General features: G+C 52.3%; 1 protein-coding gene across 1 annotated transcript in view; it reads right to left on the bottom strand.

The window, feature by feature from the left end:
* The window catches only part of NEURL1B (neuralized E3 ubiquitin protein ligase 1B), a 42,477-nt gene extending 25,431 nt beyond the window's left edge, over positions 1–17,046 (bottom strand). Inside the window, exon 1 of the mRNA XM_035290524.3 lies at positions 16,868–17,046. Within this exon, the coding sequence (XP_035146415.1) occupies positions 16,868–16,898 (31 nt within the window). The 5' untranslated portion in view covers positions 16,899–17,046. The remainder of the gene's footprint in view (positions 1–16,867) is intronic.
* Positions 17,047–19,527: the final 2,481 nt, after the last annotated feature.

Here is a 19,527-nt window from a genome sequence, read left to right as displayed (position 1 = left end):
TGGAAAGCCCACAGAGCCAGGTCTGGAGGGAGGAGAGGGAGCAGAGGGGAATGGTAGGGGCAGAAGCAGGGGAGGCTGGAATTTGGGGGGACAGTAAAGTGATACGGTAGGTGTAGCAGAGGGTGTGCCACCTCTGCAGTCACTGCCTTGCAGATGTCAGAGCGAGGGTGCTGCAGACATCACAGGAACCAGATGGGAAGGCCCTGAAAGCCAGCCCAAGAGGCTCAGACCACACTGCACAGGCAAGAGGGAGCTACTACAGGGCTTTCGGCAAAGCAGGACCACGGCCATGTCCGCACTGCCTGTCAGGGAGGGGCCTCCAGGGCAGCAAGGAGGGTGGACACAGAGTCAGGCTGTGGGCCACCTCTGGAACCACGAGGATAAGAGGAAGGGACAAATCCCAAATGAGCGAAGAAACAGCATGTGGTATAGACCATCGGCAGAGGCAGCTCAGGGACAGCAGAGGCCTGTGCTCTCTATGCTCTTTATGGCCTTGCGCAACGCACTCAGCTCCTGGTGCAGCTTCCCCCAGCGCCCAGCAGGCCAAGGCCCCCTCTAGATGGCAGATCCTCCAGGAAACATTACAAAAGGGCTTGGGAATCCCAAGCAGATATTCTTTAAGAGTGGCCTGGCGATTTAAATGAACACTGGGGTGGAGAAAAGAACTGCCTTGTTACCATAGGGGAAGTTGCCTGCAAAACCAACTATATGTTAGGATAAAATGCGGCCAAGTAACTAGCGAAGTTTACGGATTTGTTTAATCTTGATTATATGATCTGACTTCCTTCAGGGAATGAGAGATAAACACTCTTATTTTTTTCCCCCGAGACCAGAGCGCTGACGTGAGATAAAGAAAATTAGAGTTAAAAAGTTCCTAAGAGGATGTGTTATTTACACAAATTGAAGATGCTTAAGACAAAAGAAAAATAATAAGCAATCTCAAATCGTACACCAGCATCTGCTTTTAGCTAGGTTCAGGAAAAGTGGTTTCTATAAAAAAACAGGAAAATGTGGAGGTTGGACTCCAGGGGCCCTACAGATCATCCTAGTCTGGAGATGTCTTGGGCAAACCCAAACTTTATGACTTAAATTGCTGCAACAAACACAACCACCGTATTACAGAAAGTTTGGAAAAGAGGAGAAAAATCTACCCCCTGCTTCATCTTCCCACTTTTGCACCCTGTCTCGACATTTTTCATTGTCCCAGTTCTGATCTCATATGAGAACCGTGGGTTGTGCCCTCATGATGTACCATGCCTGTGCTGGATTTTTTTGACACACGATTGTAGCTACTTCTTAAAACAAATCTTCAGCTACAGGATTGGTGTCTCCATTTTTCCAGGAGAAAACAAGGCTCCGGGCAGCAAAGATGCTTCCCTGCAGCTGCCGGGGGAAGGGCTGAACTGTGTGACCCCAGCCTATCTGAGCCCAGGCCAGCGCTTCCCCCCGCCCCCCGTCCTAACTTTCTTCATAAGTGCCGTTGAAGTACTCAGTAGTATAATTAGTAGTCTAACTTTCTTGCCATCAGAGTGTACAGCCGATTTTGCATCCTGCTTTTTCTAACTCAATATTATATCAAAAGCATTTCCCCGCATTGTTCCCAAGCCTTCTCTGTGTTTGTTTAAAAGCTGCAGAATATTCCATCAAGGGCCAAATGTCCTCCACCATTTACCTCCTGGCAATCACTACAGCCATTCCCCCAGTGGCCAACTCTGTGGGCGCAGAGATCCTTAGCTTCTGGCGCCAGGACCAGACTCAAACAGACACCCTGTCAGTGGTAAAACTAATAATAATAATAAACAAATAAAACCTCTTCTGTCAGGAGGAGGTCCCCAAACCACACCAGGGACTAAACTCCATGGCCCATCCTTCCATGAAAGACCAAGGCCCTGATGGCTTTGGGTGGATGCTGGCCCCAGCCAGTGAGCCACACCCCCCACTTCTCAGGGACTCTAAGAAGTGGGAGAGGTGTGGTGGTTTCTGTGAGGTGGGAACTCAGTGGAGACCTCTGCAATTGTCCTTCTGGTTCACAGAAGGGAGAAGGGACAGCTCTGGCCAAATCCCGTGGCCTTTTTTTTTTTTTTTGACTCTGAGTCTTACTGTCAGCCAGGCTGGAGTGCAGTGGCACAATCTTGGTTCACTTCAACCTTCAACTCCTGGGTTCAAGCGATTCTTCTGCCTCCGCCTCTGGAGTAGCTGGGACTATAGGCGCACACCATCATACCCAGCTAATTTTTGTATTTTTAGTAGAGACGGGGTTTCACCATGTTGGCCAGGCTGGTCTCGAACTCCTGACCTTGTGATCCACCTGCCTCAGCCTCCCAAAGTGCTGGGATTGCAGGCGTGAACACTGCGCCCGGCTGATCCCATGGCTTCTTTTATTTTTTCTTGAGACAGGGTCTCACTCTGTCTCCCAGGCTGAGTACAGTTCCATGATCACAGCTCACTGCACCCTCAAACTCTTGAACTCAAGTGATTCTCCTGCCTCAGCCTCCCAAGTAACTAGGACTACAGGTGTGTGCCTCCACACCTGGCTAATTTCTTTTATTTTTTTTGTAGAGACAGGGTTGCTGGGGCTGGTGCTGAACGCCTGGGCTCAAGCAATCCACCCACCTAAGCTTCCCAAAGTGCTGGGATTACAGGCATGAGCCACCACACCTGGCCTAACCTCCATGATTAATCACAGGCTGCTCCAGCCCCACCAAGACCAGAGCGGAGAGTCTTTCCAGCAGTTAGCCAAGGAAACAGTGTCCGGACTCCAAAGGCATGGGCAGAGATTTGGAGGGTGGGCGATGAGTGGCTGTGGGTGGTTAGGGAGGAGGGAACTCTGCTTTGGCTGTCAGGGTCACCACTGCCCAGTCTTGGGCAAGTCTTTCTGGAAGGCAGGTAAACATAAGAACTGCTCCCTGGGTGGCTCTGAGGTTTACATCATGCGCTCTTGTCTAAAGCCTGTGCTTTGCTACTGATTTGTCTCAGAGCCTTTGAGCAAGTCACCGTACCTCTCAGAGCTGCAGTTTTGTCATCTGTAAATGGCATGTGACCTTAAACCCCAGTCTGAGGCTGCTGCCAGGGCCAGTGAGAACACAGAAAAATCGAAGCAGAAGTCCCAGCACATAGTAGATGTTCAATAAATAGCTATTCCCTTCTCTTCCCCATGGGAAATAACAAGTCCAACCACTGGGTAAGCCCCTCACCTCCATCTCTTTCATGCTTCCTATGTCTACATCACAGTTTGAGAGGTGGTTAAAAAGAGCACAGGCTTGGAGTCAGACCTGACTTTAAATTCTGGTTTTGCTTATTTATTAGCTGTGTGATCTTGAGGTCGATACTTAACTTCTCTATCCCCTTCCCCCAACCCCCAACAACCTAGAAAAGTAGGAAGTGTCATCTCTACCCTGCAATGTTGTTGTGAGGATGACACAGAGAAAACTCATCAGACACACAGCGTGTGGCATGTAGTAGGTGCTCATTGAACAGTTCATCTTCTCTTTTAACCGCCTTATTTAGTTCCTTTGACTGGGAAAGGTTTATTCCTGGGTCAGAGATGCCTACCTGTGGCAGCTGGGAAAACACATTCTGAAACATTTCTGCCGTGGAGGGCTCATAACCTTGGCCAGCAGAGGCCTCTTGAAAACCCTGGGGTTGCTTCCCCTTGCTGTCCAAGGACAGAGGCCTATTTTTAAGCCATCCCAGCAGGCGTCCCAAATGCGCCTTGTGCCACCCCCTGAATGATCCTCACTCATCTCCCCATCCCGGCCCTTCCTTTGATCTAAAAAGAGCCCAAGGAAATGGCAGTCACTGTCAGGAGGATGGCAGGAAGCAACAGCTCCTGATACTCTGGCCCTGAGATGCCGGCTTCCAGCCTGCTGGCGTTCCGCAGATGGCATGCTGGCTGAGGTTTTCAGCAGATTCCTCTCCACCAGGAAAGGGAATTGCCAAATGGGAGAATGGTCTATTCTGCCTCTTCCTTTGAACATGAGGATTACACTGGCGTTTCATTGAGCCTCTGCTATGTACTGGGTATATGTCTTGGTTTATTGAGTTTAATCTTCAGGAAAACCCTGCAGAGTGGGTTTTACCAACTTGATTTCCCAGATGAGGAAACCGAGGGTCTGAGAGGACCAGGCTCATGCCCTTTCTTCCATCCCATCCCTTCTTCAGGGCAGCTGCCATAACCTTTAGGTTGGTGGGGCGTGGGGAATGGTTCATGGACCTTGAGAAGCAATAAAAGCTATAGATGCTTTCTCCCCAGAAACATACCCAAACTCCATGCACAATCTCATGTTCAACTTCAGGGGCTTCCTGGACCTGGACCTTTACGACACGCATCTTTGGATTGTAGACCTTGAGTGAGAAATGTCTGGTTCAAACGACATTTACCCAAGTGCAAAACGCAAACCAGCACTGTTGGCAGTAAGAAGGTACACGGTGCTCATGTGTGGGCTGAGGGGAGCAGGCTGTGCTTTAGAGAGAGGAAAAGGCAAGGCTGGTATTTAGCAAGGCTTCCAGCCATATCCAGAGGGGCCAAGATATCGGTCACCTTTGCCAACAGAGTTCCATTTTCCATTGGTTATTTATTTATTAACTGTGTGATCTTGAGGTTGATGCTTACCTTCTCTTCCCCATGGGAAATAACAAGTCCAACCACTGGGTAAGCCCCTCACCTCCATCTCTTTCTTAAGACAGGGTCTCAAGAAAAAAAGTGGGCTAAAAAAAATATATAACCAGGCCGAGCATGGTGGCTCATGCCTGTAATCCCAGCACTTTGGGAGGCGGAGGCTGACAGATCACCTGAGGTCAGGAGTTCGAGACCAGCCTGGCCAATATGGTGAAACTGTGAAAAAATATAAACATTAGCTGGGCATAGTGGGAGGCACTTGTAATCCCGGCTACTCGAGAGCCTGAGGTAGGAAAATCACTTGAACCGAGGAGGCGGAGGTTCCAGTGAGCTGAGATGGTGCCACTGCACTCCAGCCTGGGCAACAGAGAGAGACTTCCATCTCAAAAAGGGGGAAAAAGAAAAGAAAAAAAAAAATAACCAACCTTTCCTCACCTCTGCCAAATGGGGCAGTGACAGGCACTCAGGAGACAGTAGCTTTACTGGGACTTTGTTCCCTGTTTCAGAGGCCTTGGTCAGCCAGCACCCCCAAGGGAAGGGCGCCAGCCCACGCTGGAAACTGCCACCCTGCCCTCTTTGCTTTGCAAACACAATCCCGACGACAGCTGCAAGGACATCCCAGAGAGAGGCCAGAGGTCATGATGCTGCGTGTGGGGAGAAAAGCCCACTCCATCCAGGCCTAAGTGGCAGACCTCTCAGCTTGAGTGGGCTCTGAGGCGAGAGTTCCCAGAGGGTGAGGTCATCCTGACACCCCCTCAAAGCATGCTCAGCTGGGGCTGGGATTCCCAAGCTGACTCCAGCCCTCTGCCAGGCCCCTTGACTGAGGTCTCTTCTTGATAAAGGGATCCAGGAAACTCCAACTTCAGAGGCGCCGGCCAGTGAGAGGGCTAGGGCCCTGCTGCACTGAGAGGTGGGGGGGATGTGCCCTCATTCCTTCTCGAGTACATCACTTCCTCCTTCATCTGACATTTACAAAGCATCTGCTCCCGGCCAGGGCCCGCACTGGCTGCCGGGTACATGCACTGACGAGTCACACACTGTTCCTGCCCCCTTGAGCTGAGAGACCAGCCTCAAGGATGGACATATAAGCAGACCCCATGACTGCACAGGGTGGTGGCCAGGGAGGGCCAGGGCAGTGGTGACTGCTTCTCAGGAGAGCTGCTCTGCAGACTGAGGGAAGCAGGGCTGGGAGGATGGTAAGGATGGGGAAGTGTGTTTCAGGCAGAGGGAACAGCACCAGCAAAGGCCTGGAGATGAGAATGAGCTGAGAGTACTGGGGAACTGCAAGGAGGACGGGGCAGAAGGGATAGGGGAGGGTGTAGTGGGAGTCGGGGCGGTATCACAAAGGGTCTTAAAGGCAATGCAGGGGAGGTTAAAGTCCTCCAGAAGGCTCTGAGGGCCACTGAAGGGTTTGGAGCAGGAAAGAAACCCCTGTGGATCCACCTCTCTGAAGAATGAGATTTAAACCCTGGGCCTTCCTTTCTTCCCTGCCAGTCAAAGTGACCCAGTGTGGCAGGAGTGAGCAAAACAGTCCAGGTTTTGAAAGTCTCTTCCAACGGCTGACACAGTCCTGCCCCTTGGCGCCTGCTTCTCCTCCTGGCAGCCTCTGGCAGCTGCCCAGTGATAAGCTGGCTGAGGTTGCCAGGCCTGCCGTTTCTCCTTCTCTTTGCTTTGAGGACAGCCACACCCCCAGCCTGGGTGGTGCCCAGAAGCCTGGCTGCGACCAACCTCAGCCCCAGGAGAGCACCTGCAGGGCCCGAAAGTCAGGATTTTTGGAGCAACAGACCCACTGGCCCTAGCTCCCCTGGAGCAATGGTGTTCTTGCTCCTGGACCGAGGACATGTTCTTCACAACCTCAACAGTTGGGCAAAATGTTTGCTGGCCCCAGGGTCTCTCACGTCCTAACTCGCAAGAAAAAAGCTAGACTATGTAAAAGTAGCTTAATCCACCTTCTGGCACAGAGGGTGAGCAATACCCTGGCTTGGTCGGAGGAAGGAAGTTTTCTCTGGGGGTGGGGCAGGGGTGGTGGTGGATGTCATCAATCAGCTTGTTTTGAGCTACTCAAAGGCCACAGTTTGGCAGAACTTGGGATGAACAATAAGCAAAAGATCTAAAAAAGGAAGCAAGTGACTGATTACAGCAGGGGGATGGAGCCCCAGGGCTGAGTGTCCCTGAGGCCTGCAAAAGAATTGGGGGTAGGGCCTGATGGAAGAGGCAGACCTCCCAGCAGACAATCCTGATGGTGCTGGAAGAGGTGACCGCTACCAGACCCCCTGCCAGGGAGCAGCGTGGCTCAGAGAGGCTGGGAGAGCTGCTCACAACCAGGAATTGTGGCGTGGGTGTTTGGACCCATACCTGCCTGGCTCCCAAGGCTGGGACGAAGATGCTGTGACTCCTGCTGGCAAAGTGCGGAAGTCATCCCTGCAGGGAAGGGGGAGAGCACAGTGCCTGACACAAGGTAGGTCAACTAATGCCATCTCCTTCCCAGCCATGCTCGGCTCTGAGGCTCCCCAGGAAGTAACACTGATTCATGTCTCATCCTTCTCCAAAGATATAGCCTTCTCTTCTTTCTCCCCTTCACCCACCACGCAGGTCTTCCCCCAAATGCCTGAAGGGCCCATGAGAGCAGATGAGTGTGGACTGAGGATGCCTACAGGAAGCCCACACGGACTTCTGCTCCCTTCCCCAAGAGGTAAAGGGCTACGTTCTTGGAAAGGCACACTCTGGAGCCCTGATTAGAATCTCCATCTCATGTATCCTAAGTTCTGATGATAGACAGTCCTTGGTTCACTGGGCCTCTCTATAGCCCTATGAGCCCATTTCGCAAATGGGGACATTAGGCCCAGAGAGGGTAAGGGGCTGGCACAAGTTCATGAGGCAGATAAGCAGCAGGGTGAGGACCGGACGCGGGTCTGAATGCAAAGCCCACGCATGCTGTTGGTCATCATGCAGAACTGTTCACTAGACAACCAGTCACCTATCACGGGGACGTGAGGGGTAGACTCCAATAGTCTAGAGCAGGACTACTTGGTCCTACCACAGATCAATTTTGGAAGCACAGATTCCTTGCCTCCAAGGAAAAATTGTAATGGCCACTTACAGAGTTCCCACCTTGTGCTGGGTTTGGACTTCTAGCATCTCCTGTTTATTCCTCATGGCAGCCCCACGAGGGAGGGAGGGGCTGTCATTATCCCCATCCTAAAGATGAGAACAGGGCAGCTCAGGGAGGAACAGAATTGCCCAGGATCATACAGCTTAGATACTGTGGAACTAAGATTCACACTTGGGACTGCCTCCAAACCAATCCTCTTTCCACCACCTCTCTTGAGAGTCCAGCAAAAGACCTCATTTGTTATCACCTTGTGACCTTGTGCCAGGCTATGGTCCTCAGTAACCCCATCTGCCAAATGGGAGCTGGGACAGGGGATTCTGAGCACCCACTGGTCCTGGGAACAAACCCCTGAGTGACCTAACTGCAGGGCTGAAGTTCCTGCAGAGATGTGGAAATTCCACTCTGCCACATCCTGCCCTTGAATGGTCCCAAACCTTAAGGGAAGGGAAGCTTTTCTGAGGTGTGGAGATCTGACTGTTCAGACTGGAAAGTTACCCAGCAGACCTGGCCGTGGAGACACTGAGTATACTGCTGACCCATCTCATAAATCCATCATCCTTGTGGCAAAAGGAAAGAAAACACGTGCCTGAGGGACGCAATTGTGATATAAACAATGTGTAATGTTGAGGATGTAAACGAAATACACTGTTTAATAGCTGTGGGCATTCTGCCAAGTGCCAATACTGCCCAGGACACCTCCACCCCACCCATTTCCCCAAATAGCTTACTCATTAAAGAACTTACCCCCTGCCCAGAGGTGAGGCTAGAGGCCAGCTCTGGGCTGCCCTGGGTTCTTGCAATAAGATGAAGGGAGAAGAAGGGATGAGTGGGCTGGGCCTGCTGTCCAGGGATGGCTGTCCCAAACTCTGGTCAGAAACACCTGCTGCTGTCTGAAAGTTCTGAGGCTGGGCAGACACAGGGAGGTAAGAGACCTGGACTGAGGCAGGTGGCGTCATTGTTCTGTGCCTTATATGTTCTGATCGATAGAGTGGGGCTAAACCCTCCACCATGCAGAACTGGAAGGGGGACTGTCTAAGTGAAAGATGTGAAGGGCGCCGGGCACGGTGCCTCATGCCTGTAATCCCAGCATTTTGGGAGGCCAAGGCAGGTGGATCACCTGAGGTCAGGAGTTCGAGGCCAGGCTGGCCAACATGGTGAAACCCCGTCTCTCCTAAAAATACAAAAAGTTAGCTGGGCCTGGTAGCAGGCGCCTGTAGTCCCAGCTACTCGGGAGGCTGAAGCAGAAGAATCACTTGGACCCAGGAGGTGAAGGTTGCAGTGAGCTAAGATCGTGCCGCTGCACTCCAACCTGGGTAACAGAGCAAGACTCTGTCTCAAAAACATGAAAAAAAAAGAAAAAAAGATGTGAAGGGCTCTGCAGGCATTCGGCAGATGGGCACTGAGAAGCATTCCCTGGAAGACCCCAGGATCAAAAGGTGTCTTCGTGGATAATTCATCTGGGATGCATTGGACGCTCCAGGGCCTCTGCAAGAACCATGTCAGTCCCAGCTGGACTAAACACCTGTGCACTCCAGTGACAGGCACGCTCTCCCCGCTTTCCAGTTCCAGACAGTTCCCACAGTTAGAAAGTTCCTCCTTCGGCTGAACTGGAATCTGCTCTCCTATGATGTCTACACACTGGTCATGACTGCATTGGGTCCACAGTGCCCCCCTTCCCCTTCAGGTCTGCAGGCAGCTCTCAGGCCAGCGCGGTCCCCCAGGCTATGTTGCTGGAGACTCTGCTTCCCTGGGGATGGCATGGCCTTGGTTTTGCTGCCCAGAAAGACCTCAGGGCATCAGCTTTCCCCTGACCTACCTTGGCAGGGGGTTGAGATCCACATGCCAGACCTTGGGGACTGGGAATCCTCCACAGCTGCCTGGAGAGTGCCCCCACCCTGCCATGCCTAGAGATGCAATGAGACAAACAAAACTAAAACAACTAGGTGAGCAATTAGAAATGAATCCGCCAAGATTTCTAAACGCTTACAGATTTCTGCTAAATATGATGAAGGCTTCCAGTGCAAAAGGGAAATGTCCCCAATGTGGAGGGTCCCCATGACCCTCCATTCCCTTCCACACTGACATTCCTTCCCTCTGGTTAGAATCAAGTTGGACTGCTTGCGCTGTGTTCCTTGGGGAAGTTACCTTCCCCCTCTGTGCCTATGGTCTCCCAAGAGTTGGGGCACTAATAATAGGAGCCCTCTCACAGGGCCTGTCCTGATAGGCAGGCACACACCTGCTGAGAACGCTGTCTGGCACAGACGGGCTACGTAATACAAGTTAGCGGTTATTATTATGCTTTTGTGTCTGTCTCCCTTGAGAGCACCCAATCCTAAGCTCAGTGTGAAGCAGGGGCTCATCTCCCAGTGAATACATAATCCTAGCAGGTGCTACGTATGAGCACTTACTATCTGCTAGACACTTGGCATTCCCGAGAGGTAACATCACTCTCCCCTTTCCACAGAAGAGGAAACCAAGGCTTAGAGAGGTTAGGTCACTTGTCTGGCTAACAAGGAGCGAGGCCCAGACTCAGGCCTGAGAAGGAAGGACCCCAGCCTGTGCGGTTACTCTGCTGCTGGGGGCACAGCATGGGGACAGGACGCTCCTCACCTGCAGGAAAGTTGCAGGCCTGGATGACAGGGCTCTTGCCCTCGCTTGGGCCCTTACTCACTGACTGGTAGGGACTGCCTGGAGGTCCAGGATGGGGAAAGGATCTGCAAGCACCCTGGGCCCAGGGAAGATGTTGGGGGCACTGTGATGCTTGCCAAGGGGTCTTGGGGTGGCAGCATGGGCCAGTTTTTACCAGGCAGACTAGTCAGGGGCCTGAGTCTTAGTTGGGTGGGAAAAAGGAGCACAGAACTCAAGCTCACCCCTTCTCCTCTCGAGCAAGATTCCCAGAGGCAACATCTAGCTTTTGAGTTCCAGAGTCTACAGGCCTAGGGTGAGGTGGGCAGGGGTAGGAGGCTTCTCCAGGTGCGGCTTTATTTTGGATGCTATGGACAGAAGTAATTTATCTTCAGAGGGCAAAGGGGGTGCATCTGCAAGAAGGGTGGGGCTCAGGTGCTCAGGATGAGGACAAGGGGCAGCAGCAAGTTGGCAAGAGGAGCCCCAGGAGTCCCCAGGGTGCAGTGCCCATGGGATGGAGGGGAAGGGCTGTGGAGCCCGGCGTGCCTGGGATCCTATTCTCTCTGCTACTTCCTGGCCAAGTGAGCCAGGCAGGTCTCACTACCCATCTGAGCCTCAGTTTCCCCTTCTGTGACATGAGAAGACTGCCTTGTAAGGCTCTCATGATGGTTTTAATGGGACAGAACAGATAAAGGGCCAGGCGCAGGGCAGGTGTGCAGAAGCTCGGACCTACCCCACAATGCTGCCCAGGTGAGCGCATGCTAACTGCTAGGTTGCGACCTGGTGCCCTCCCTCTTCCCTCTGCTTTAAGCTCTAACCACACACCTGGCTTCTGGGCTTCTATTTTAAGCCCTCAGAGAGCACCACAAGTACAGAAAGCCCTTTGGTCCAAAAAAGGGGCAGAGCTGACTCTTCTCCGTGGGGTAGATTAAACAGTCTGTTCTGAGTGGCCCTTGAGGTCCAGCCCAGGGAAAATGCAATACCCTGCTGGGAAACACAGCAAATTATCCCGGTTGGGAGTGTGGCAGCTGAGAAATTGAAGCCTCCTGACTGCAGCCTGCTCTGCAAGAAGCCTTCTCCTACCCCAGTTTCCCCTCTCCAGCCTTTCCCACTGCTGTGACCTCACATCCCATCCCCATTTGCACTGAGGTCCTCAGAACTCCACAGCTCCCCACACTTGGCTATTCTCCCTCCCTCAGGCCTTTGCACATGGTGCCCTGACAGCCTTTCTCACTCCCTTCTCCTAGATGATGTCTCTTCTTTCTGGTCTCAGCTAGACAGAGAGCACCTCCTCCAGGAAGCCTCCCCTGCATCTTCTTCTGGGCTCTCGCAACTCCCTGAGCTCCCCTACCACCTTGTACTGTTCACTACTGCATCCTTGTGGGTCTCTCCGGCTAGAAGTTGAGTCCCTAAACCCAGGCTGTGTTCCCCTGCCCAACATGGACCCTGGCTGGAGGTTTGGTGAACACAGGAGAACTGTAAATGCACAGGAAAGGGGCATCTCCTCATCTTCAGCCCCTTGGTTGGAGGATTGCAGTCCCCTGGCGCAGGGCTTTCAAGGCAAGCTGTGAAGGGCATCTGTCAGCCAGCCCCATGCAGGGACCCCAGGAGCAGGCCTGAGGCCTCTCTTCCCAGAACCATGATGGCTACCATCCTGGGCATGCATTGAACACTCACTTTCTCTATTCCACGTAATTCTCATCCCCACCACACATGAAGGAGCTACCTCTGGTCTCCCTGTTTCATGGGGAGGAAACAGGCACAGAGAGGTCATGCCATTGGGAATTGGCTGAGCTGAAATTTGAACCCAGGCAGCTTGACTGTAAGATCTGAATCTAACACCGTTAACACCAACCTTGCACTGCTGTAGGCCAGGCCCTTCCAACTCTCAGTGACTCCCGCTGCCACCGAGGAAAAGAAATGGATTTTACATGGCGACACACACAACACACATGCATCTCAAACACACCTGCATGTGCAACTGAAGCAAAAGTTTATGAATCAAAAATACGCTTACTATATAAATGCACCAGACTTTAAAATTCTCTGTGATTTTTACAGCTGGCCACCGCCCACAGTGGTGAGACCACATGGTCTGGTGGCCAGGCCTTGCCAGTGTTGGGTGCTGACCTTCCATCTGAGTCACAGGGTAGCAGTACTTTGCGCTCTCTAGTGATGTAACTAACCAAGTGTCCCATTCTGTTAGGGCATGTTGGCCCCTTCCACTAGGGCCAGCTTATGAGGGTAGCAAGCGATTCTGATTCTATGAAATCACTGATACAGGTGGTTCTTAAGGACCTGGTGGGATGAGGGGAAGATGGAGCAAGACAAGCAAGGAAAGCCCAACTGAACGTGAAGCTGTGACTGAGAAAGGAGGAGGAGAGGGAGAAAGAGAAAAGGGAATATCACTCCATGGGCCATCCATGCAGTATTGCCATGGATGGAAGGAGTGTGACAAGGGTCACTGTCCTCCCAAGAGATGAGAAAGTCCAGATCCAGGGAAAACAGTGGCTGCCAGGCCCCGGGAGCTTCACTACCCGTGGCTCAGATAGGAAGCCAGGGAGCAGCAGATGTGTCCTGGGTAGGCCCAGCATCCACATGGCCCTTTATCTGCGCCAAACAGAAAGGGGCTCTGCAAGGCAGGGTGTCAGAGTGTCTGGGGTAGGGAGCGCTTCTTTGTCTGGGTGCAGCACTTGCAGACTGTCCATATAGGTGAGGGGAGACTGCTTCTCCCCTTACTCTGTGTGCTTGACCTTCCTGAGCCTCCATTTGCTGCCCTGTAAAATGGGGATAAATATAGTCCCTCCAAAGGGTTGTTATGAGGATTTCATATAGGTACTGTGGGTAAAGCCCTTGACAAAGGGCCTGGTATAGAGTGGGATGAACACACTTTCCTCGCTCCAAAGCTTCGGGAGGCCCCGTTATTGAGCTAAGATGAAAAAGCTGTTGGTTTGGTCAAGCGTGGGCCAACTTAATGATTAAACCCAATGTGTAGTTTGAATTTAGTCTGTTCTCCAACCAGAGCTGCGGGTGAGCCCCAGAGGCGAGAGGGAAGGGATTGGAATGTGCCATTAGGAGAAGGGGCTGAGTCCCTCCCTCCACCTCCGCTTACCCTCATCCTGGAATGCTGCCCTTCTCTATCCCCACCTGCTTACACTTTTTTTCCTTCTTCAAAAAACCCAGATTAAGGCTAAGGAAGTCGAGAGAGAAGGAATACATGGCATTAGGAGTCAGGCAGGTCTCAGTCTTCTATGTCCAGCTTTGCCACTGCCTAACTGTAGGCAAAGGGTCTTAATCTCTTTAAAATGGAGGAAAGTGGCACCTTACTTTGCAAGGGTGAGTTGCAGCTGGAAAGAGAACATAGAGCACACAGTAGGAGCTTAGTAGATGTGAAGGCCTGTGCAGCACAGTTCTGTTTAAAGGGCATTTCTCTGAATATGCTGATGCACTCTGCAAGAGCTGCTGCAAGGCTTCCACAATCCATCATAAAGAACCTTCCCTTTCTTTGGCATTTCCTTATTGTGCAGTGTAGCCTGCCACGTGCATGGTGGGGAATCCAATAAATATTATCTAAATCAGGGGCTGGGAGAACACAGCATGTCGGAATAAGAATGCAGGACTTTGGAGAGAAATTAACCTAGATGGCAATCCCAGGTCTACCGGCTGGGTGAACTGTGTGGGATGGGACAAGCCACTCTACCTCTCTGAGTCTTGGTTTCTCCACTGTAATTTGGGGATGAGAGTGCCTACATCGCAGGGATGTTCTTCCATGCATTCAACATGTACTCACTGTACTTATTTACTATCTACTAGCCACTGCTCCAGGTGCTGAACGGATAGCTGTGAACAAAACAGACAAAATCTCCCTGGGGGAGACAGAAAAGAAACTGCTGACTACACATACAGCGTGTCACATGGTGATACATGCTGAAGAGAAACTTAAAGCAGGGTGGAAGGAGTGAGCCGGGGCTGGGGCAACAGCAGGCCCCTCATTCAAGCAGAGACCCCAAGGAAGCCTGGTGGGAGCTACCGGGAGCTGGGGAGGAGAATGTGCTGGGGAGAGGGATCAGGAAGTGCAGAAGCCTTGAGGAGAAGCATGCTTGGCGTGTAAATGAAGCCACATATGCAGGAAGCCTGGCATGGAATCCAGGTGCTCAGCAAATGCCAGCTCTCTATTTCAAGTCCCGCAGAAAGAACCCCACGCATGTGTCCTTTTCCTGAGAACGAAAGCACAAAGATTCTACAGGGCAAGACTGTGCCAAGTGTTCCTTCAGCCTAAGATTCAGGCAACATTTGAGCTCCACCACCAGTGTTTGAACCCTTGCCAGGTACCAGTGTCTGGGATGGGCAATCAGGGATACAAGATGATCAAGACAAGGGCTCTGTCCTCAGGGAACCCCAAAGAGTCACAGAGACAGGCAATGACAGTGCAGGCATTTCAACGATGAACAGGCAGGGACGTAAGGTATCCAGGTAGCAGAGCAAAGGATGAGATTGTGGGTGGTCAGGGAAGGCTTCCTGGAGGAAGTGACGACACTGAATTTGGAAAGACAGACTAGACAAGAAAGGACAGTCCAGGCGTGGGGACCATCACATGCCAAGCACAGAGGTATAAAAAATAGCATAGGGTGTGCAAGAAACTCTACTGGTAGGTTGGAAAACAATAAACGGTCCTTCATATTCTTGGCACCTGCCATCCGATGTGACTCAGGAATTTCAGTTCTGACCCCTTCCTCAAACTCAATGCAAGCTTCAAGCACCAGAGGAGAGTCTGAATTCCCCATACTTAAACACCGCAGTGGGTAACCAACCTTAACTGCAGGCTCCCAGACTAGGGTGGCCCAGCCCACAGAGAGAGGGTTGAGAGGGATGGAGAATACATAAATCTCCAGCTATATTTAGCCTGCCTGGTGTGTCTGTCCCTTTATGCACCCCAAGGCTGACCCACAGGTGGCAGAATAGCTTTTTACTAGAATAGTATAAACATTTTTTTTTTTTAATTAAGAAACTGAGCAAAGGGGCCTGAGCTGAGGTGCCTCATCCCAGAGTCTTTGTGGCAAGAATATCTGCTGCCCTATTTGCCAACATCCCCAAATATCTCCTGACCCAAGGGTGGGTTCTCCCCAAACCTAGTAATAGCCCTGTCCATAGGAGGCAGAGGCCACCCTCTAGTAAGCAGACCTGCGTTCTAATCCCACCTCTGCCACTGACTAGCGGGTGACTCTACTGGTGACTTCACCTTTCTGAGAATTTGAACGCTTGAGTGCAGCTGCTCAGAGGCTTGTAAAGGTAGGAGTTGGCTCCTCTTCCATAAGCTGACCCTGGGAATCCTGGGCTCAGCACTGTCCATTTCAACCCACTCCAGGGGAAGTTGTTCTTTAACTGCATGTCATGCCTAGAAGGGAGAGCTATATGGGAGTGTTATAGCAGAGATGGGGTGAGATGTCTCTGCTAGAACCTCACACTAAATTAACCTCACAGCTGACTTGCTTTCCCACTGAGCCGAGTCTTTAGCTTTAAACACACACACACACACACACACACCTCTCACCTTTTGCTCAAGGGATGCTACAAAGGCCCAGCCTTAAGACAAAAATACTTCCAAAGACCTGGGCGAATGAGGGGAGGGAAGGCAGACAGACACAGGTCCCACTCCAGATTCTCCCACAACTGGCTGTGTGACCTTGGGTGAGTCATTTCACCTCTTCTGACACTCAATTTCTTTATTTGTAAAACTGGGATACACATCTTTATCGCGAAGCTTCTTTGCACACCGAGCTGGGGTATGCAAAGTGTTGGGCGCTGAGCCTCCACGGGCGCGCGCGGGCGCAGGACAGCTAATCTGTTCCCACAATTACCAGGTATTTTCCATAAGGCCTTCTCCTATCCCGTTACCCCGCTCCGGATCGCCTACTCCGGTCCCAGAAATTCTGGGGTGATTTTAACGCAATCTACAGCAGCGACTCCGAGGGGGCGAAAGAGTCCCCAGTGGGGCGGACACCAGAGGGGGGCGCACCCGGGGTGCGCGTGGGAACGTGGCCAAAGCATTCGCCGCGGGGGAAACTGGGGTGCCCCTGCGAGCACCCCTCACTCTCGGCATCTGCAGTCTCGGCACCACGGGTGGCTTCTGGCCGTCGGAAGCCCGGGCGAGCCCGGCTCCTGTCACCCCCACCCAGGTCGCCTTGAGCTCGCTCATCAGCGCCCTCGGGCTGGAACAAAGGCGAGGGGGCGCGCGGCATCGCCCAATCGGCCCTTTTTGCACAACTGGCCAAAGCCGGGAGAATGAGGACTGGGGTCCCCAGGGTAACCAGGACGCGGTACCCGCCCTCCCGGATCGCAAAGCCCAGCCGCTGGGCGCGCGCCGAGCTGGGGTCTGGGAGGTAGCGGAGACTCCAGCCCGCTGCACGCCGAGGGCTTCTAGGGGCGTGGGGTGGCTCTCCAGGAGTCACCCAGCGGGTTCCCGGAGAAGAGAAACCCGGCGCCCGCCTCCCGGGCAGGTCTCCCCGGCTTACCTGGCAGGGTCCGGTGCACCGTGTTGCCCATCGCTGCGTCTGGCGCGGCGTTAGCGGCGGCGCGCTCTGGGAGCGCGGAGGCTAATTATGCGGCGGGTCAGGGACCGGGACCGGGGTCGACGCTCCGGGGCATCGCTGCTGTACGGGCGAGCCGGCGGACAGCAGCTAGGGCGGGAGCCGGGAGGGAGGCGGCGGCGGCGCCTGCGGGAGGAGGAGGAGGAGGAGCCACCGGCCCGGGCCCGCCGGCTCCGCCCCCGCCTCCCACCGCCTCCAACAGTGCAGGGGCGGAGCCGCGGCCGCCGCATCTTTTGAAAGTTTGCACCAGGCGGCGGGAGAAGCACAGCCAAGACTCCCGCCCTCGCCGCTCCCGCGCCCGGGCCGGGAAGGCGCACAGGGCAGCTGGGTGCCCTCGGGTGCCGGGATCGGCAGTCTGCTGGCCTGTCACCCATTTGTTCCAACACTCTGAGAAGGCCTACTGTGTGCTAGGCCCTCTTCCAGGCGTGGGGCCCCTGCCGGCCAAGTCCTAGCCCCGGCAGATCTCTTTGGAGAGTGCTTCGGCCTCGGGGGGCCTTACACGCAGGCGGAAGGGCTCCTGTGACCGTGTAAAGGGCTCGGAAACAGTACACCAGGGTTTCTGGGTTTGGGTGGAGTCTTTTCTACCCCCTAGGCCACGTGCTGAGGAATAGAAGACACCTAGCGTCCAAAGATGGGGAAGAGGAAACCATATTCATTAATTTATTCGCTTGTTCATTAAAATATTTACTGAGCACATCCAGGCACTGTGCTGGGGTGGGCAGATACAGACAAGGTCCCCACTACCCTGGAGATGGCATGCTGAAGCTAGAAATAACAAGCAATTAAGATCACATTATATAGTAATCAAAGCCAGCAAGAAAATAAAACAGATCCCAGCAGAGTGATGGGATGACATTGTTTGGAGGCTGAGGGAGAATCTGGGGTGGGGGCATGTAGCTCCATCTGATGGACTAGAAGGCATCGGACATGGAAGAGATGAGGAGTGGTAGCAGGCATTCCTCATTCAGGCGCCTGGACCACACTCAGTGAGACGTGCAGTCGTGGTGCCCTTCTCCGCCTCCATTTCACAGACTGGAACACTGAGGCCCAGGAAGTGCAATTACTTGCCCAAGAAGACCCAATTCCAAATGAGTTGTTTTTTTCAGTTTTATTTTCCATGCTCTTGTATCCCTTGAACACCTTATGAAATATGTATTATTACTTCCATTTCATGGATAGGGAAATTGAGGCTCTGAGAATGGAAGAGAGGTGCCCAAGATCTTCCAATAGTGCAGGGCAAAGCTAGCCTGAAGCTATGTGAATCAAAGTGGGGTATTCAGGAGACAGCCTCCTGGATCTCCGCTGCCTTTTCTTATAGTACATGACCCATCCCAGAAGGTTCTCAGGCCTTTAAGGCTCCCACTTCCCGGAAACCTTGATTCCCCACCCCGCCCTGACGTCATATGTCTGAACATAAGGTTGCCTTGTATTTGATTTACTAGTTTCTCATATTACAGGTGCTCTCTCAGTGACTCAATTTTAACCCCAAAGTTCTATTTGAGAAAGGTCTGTTAGTGTGATCCTCTTTTTTTTTTTTTTTGTCAGAGATAGAGTCTCACTCTGTCACCCGGGCTGGAGTGCAATGCTGCAATCTTGGTTGACTGCAACCACCGCCTCCTGAGTTCAAGCCATTCTCCTGCCTCAGCCTGCTGAGTAGTTGGGATTACAGGCGTCTGCCACCATGCCCAGCTAATTTTTGTACTTTTAGTAGAGATGGGGTTTCACCATGTTGGCCAGGCTGGTCTCAAACTCCTAACCTCAAGTGATCCACCCACCTCAGCCTCCCAGAGTGCTGGGATTACAGGTGTGAGCCATCACGCCTGGCTAATCCTCCTTCTGTGTGAGATTGGGTTGCATATGAGGGTCAGCAATATCATAAAGGGAATGGAGGGAATTTTCCTCAGATAAGGCAATGCAAACAAACATGACTTTATGATGGCAAGGGTTGTTGTGAATAGGCCTTTTGAAGGCCACTTTCAGAGTACCTCAGTAAGTACCATCGGCCATGTTGTGCTGATCACAAATGCTCACCTGCAGCAGGTGGATCCCCACTGTCAAAATGTGCTGCTGATCGGACCTGTGCTGGAGACACAGTACCCAGCAGTTGCCTGACACATGGATTCAAGAGGGCCATGTGTTAGCATCTGAAGCTCTGAGAGTAGCATGTGCTCTAGTAAAAAGCTGCCCCCCAACACGATGGTGACACTAGTGTCAAGGCCACATGGAAAAGAATTAGAATCAAATCATTTCCTGAAATTTGAAACTGACAAAAGCAACCTTCCAAAATTAGTATTTTATATGAAAAAAAGTAAATATGTATGTCTAAGTAAAGTAATAAATGAAATATTACAAGTAGATGTCTATTTCATCTTCACCCCATAATTTACATTATTCAACAATAAAGTGCCCTTAACCTTTATTTGGATCGCCTCATATTTGGGCACGTACAGTAGTTGCTCACCCCTTTGAGGTCCCTCTGCACTTTATTCTGTCCCTCAGTTACACCCTCAAGACAGGTGCTATAGCTGCTACCTTTCTGACCTCTCCACTGCCAGACAGGAGGCTCCTGTAGGCAGGAAGCAGGC

This window comes from Callithrix jacchus, chromosome 2 (genome assembly GCF_049354715.1).
Source record: "Callithrix jacchus isolate 240 chromosome 2, calJac240_pri, whole genome shotgun sequence".
In the NCBI taxonomy this organism is placed as follows: Eukaryota; Metazoa; Chordata; class Mammalia; order Primates; family Cebidae; genus Callithrix; species Callithrix jacchus.
Note: the sequence above shows the minus strand (reverse complement) of the source record. Positions and strands in the feature narration are given on the sequence as shown.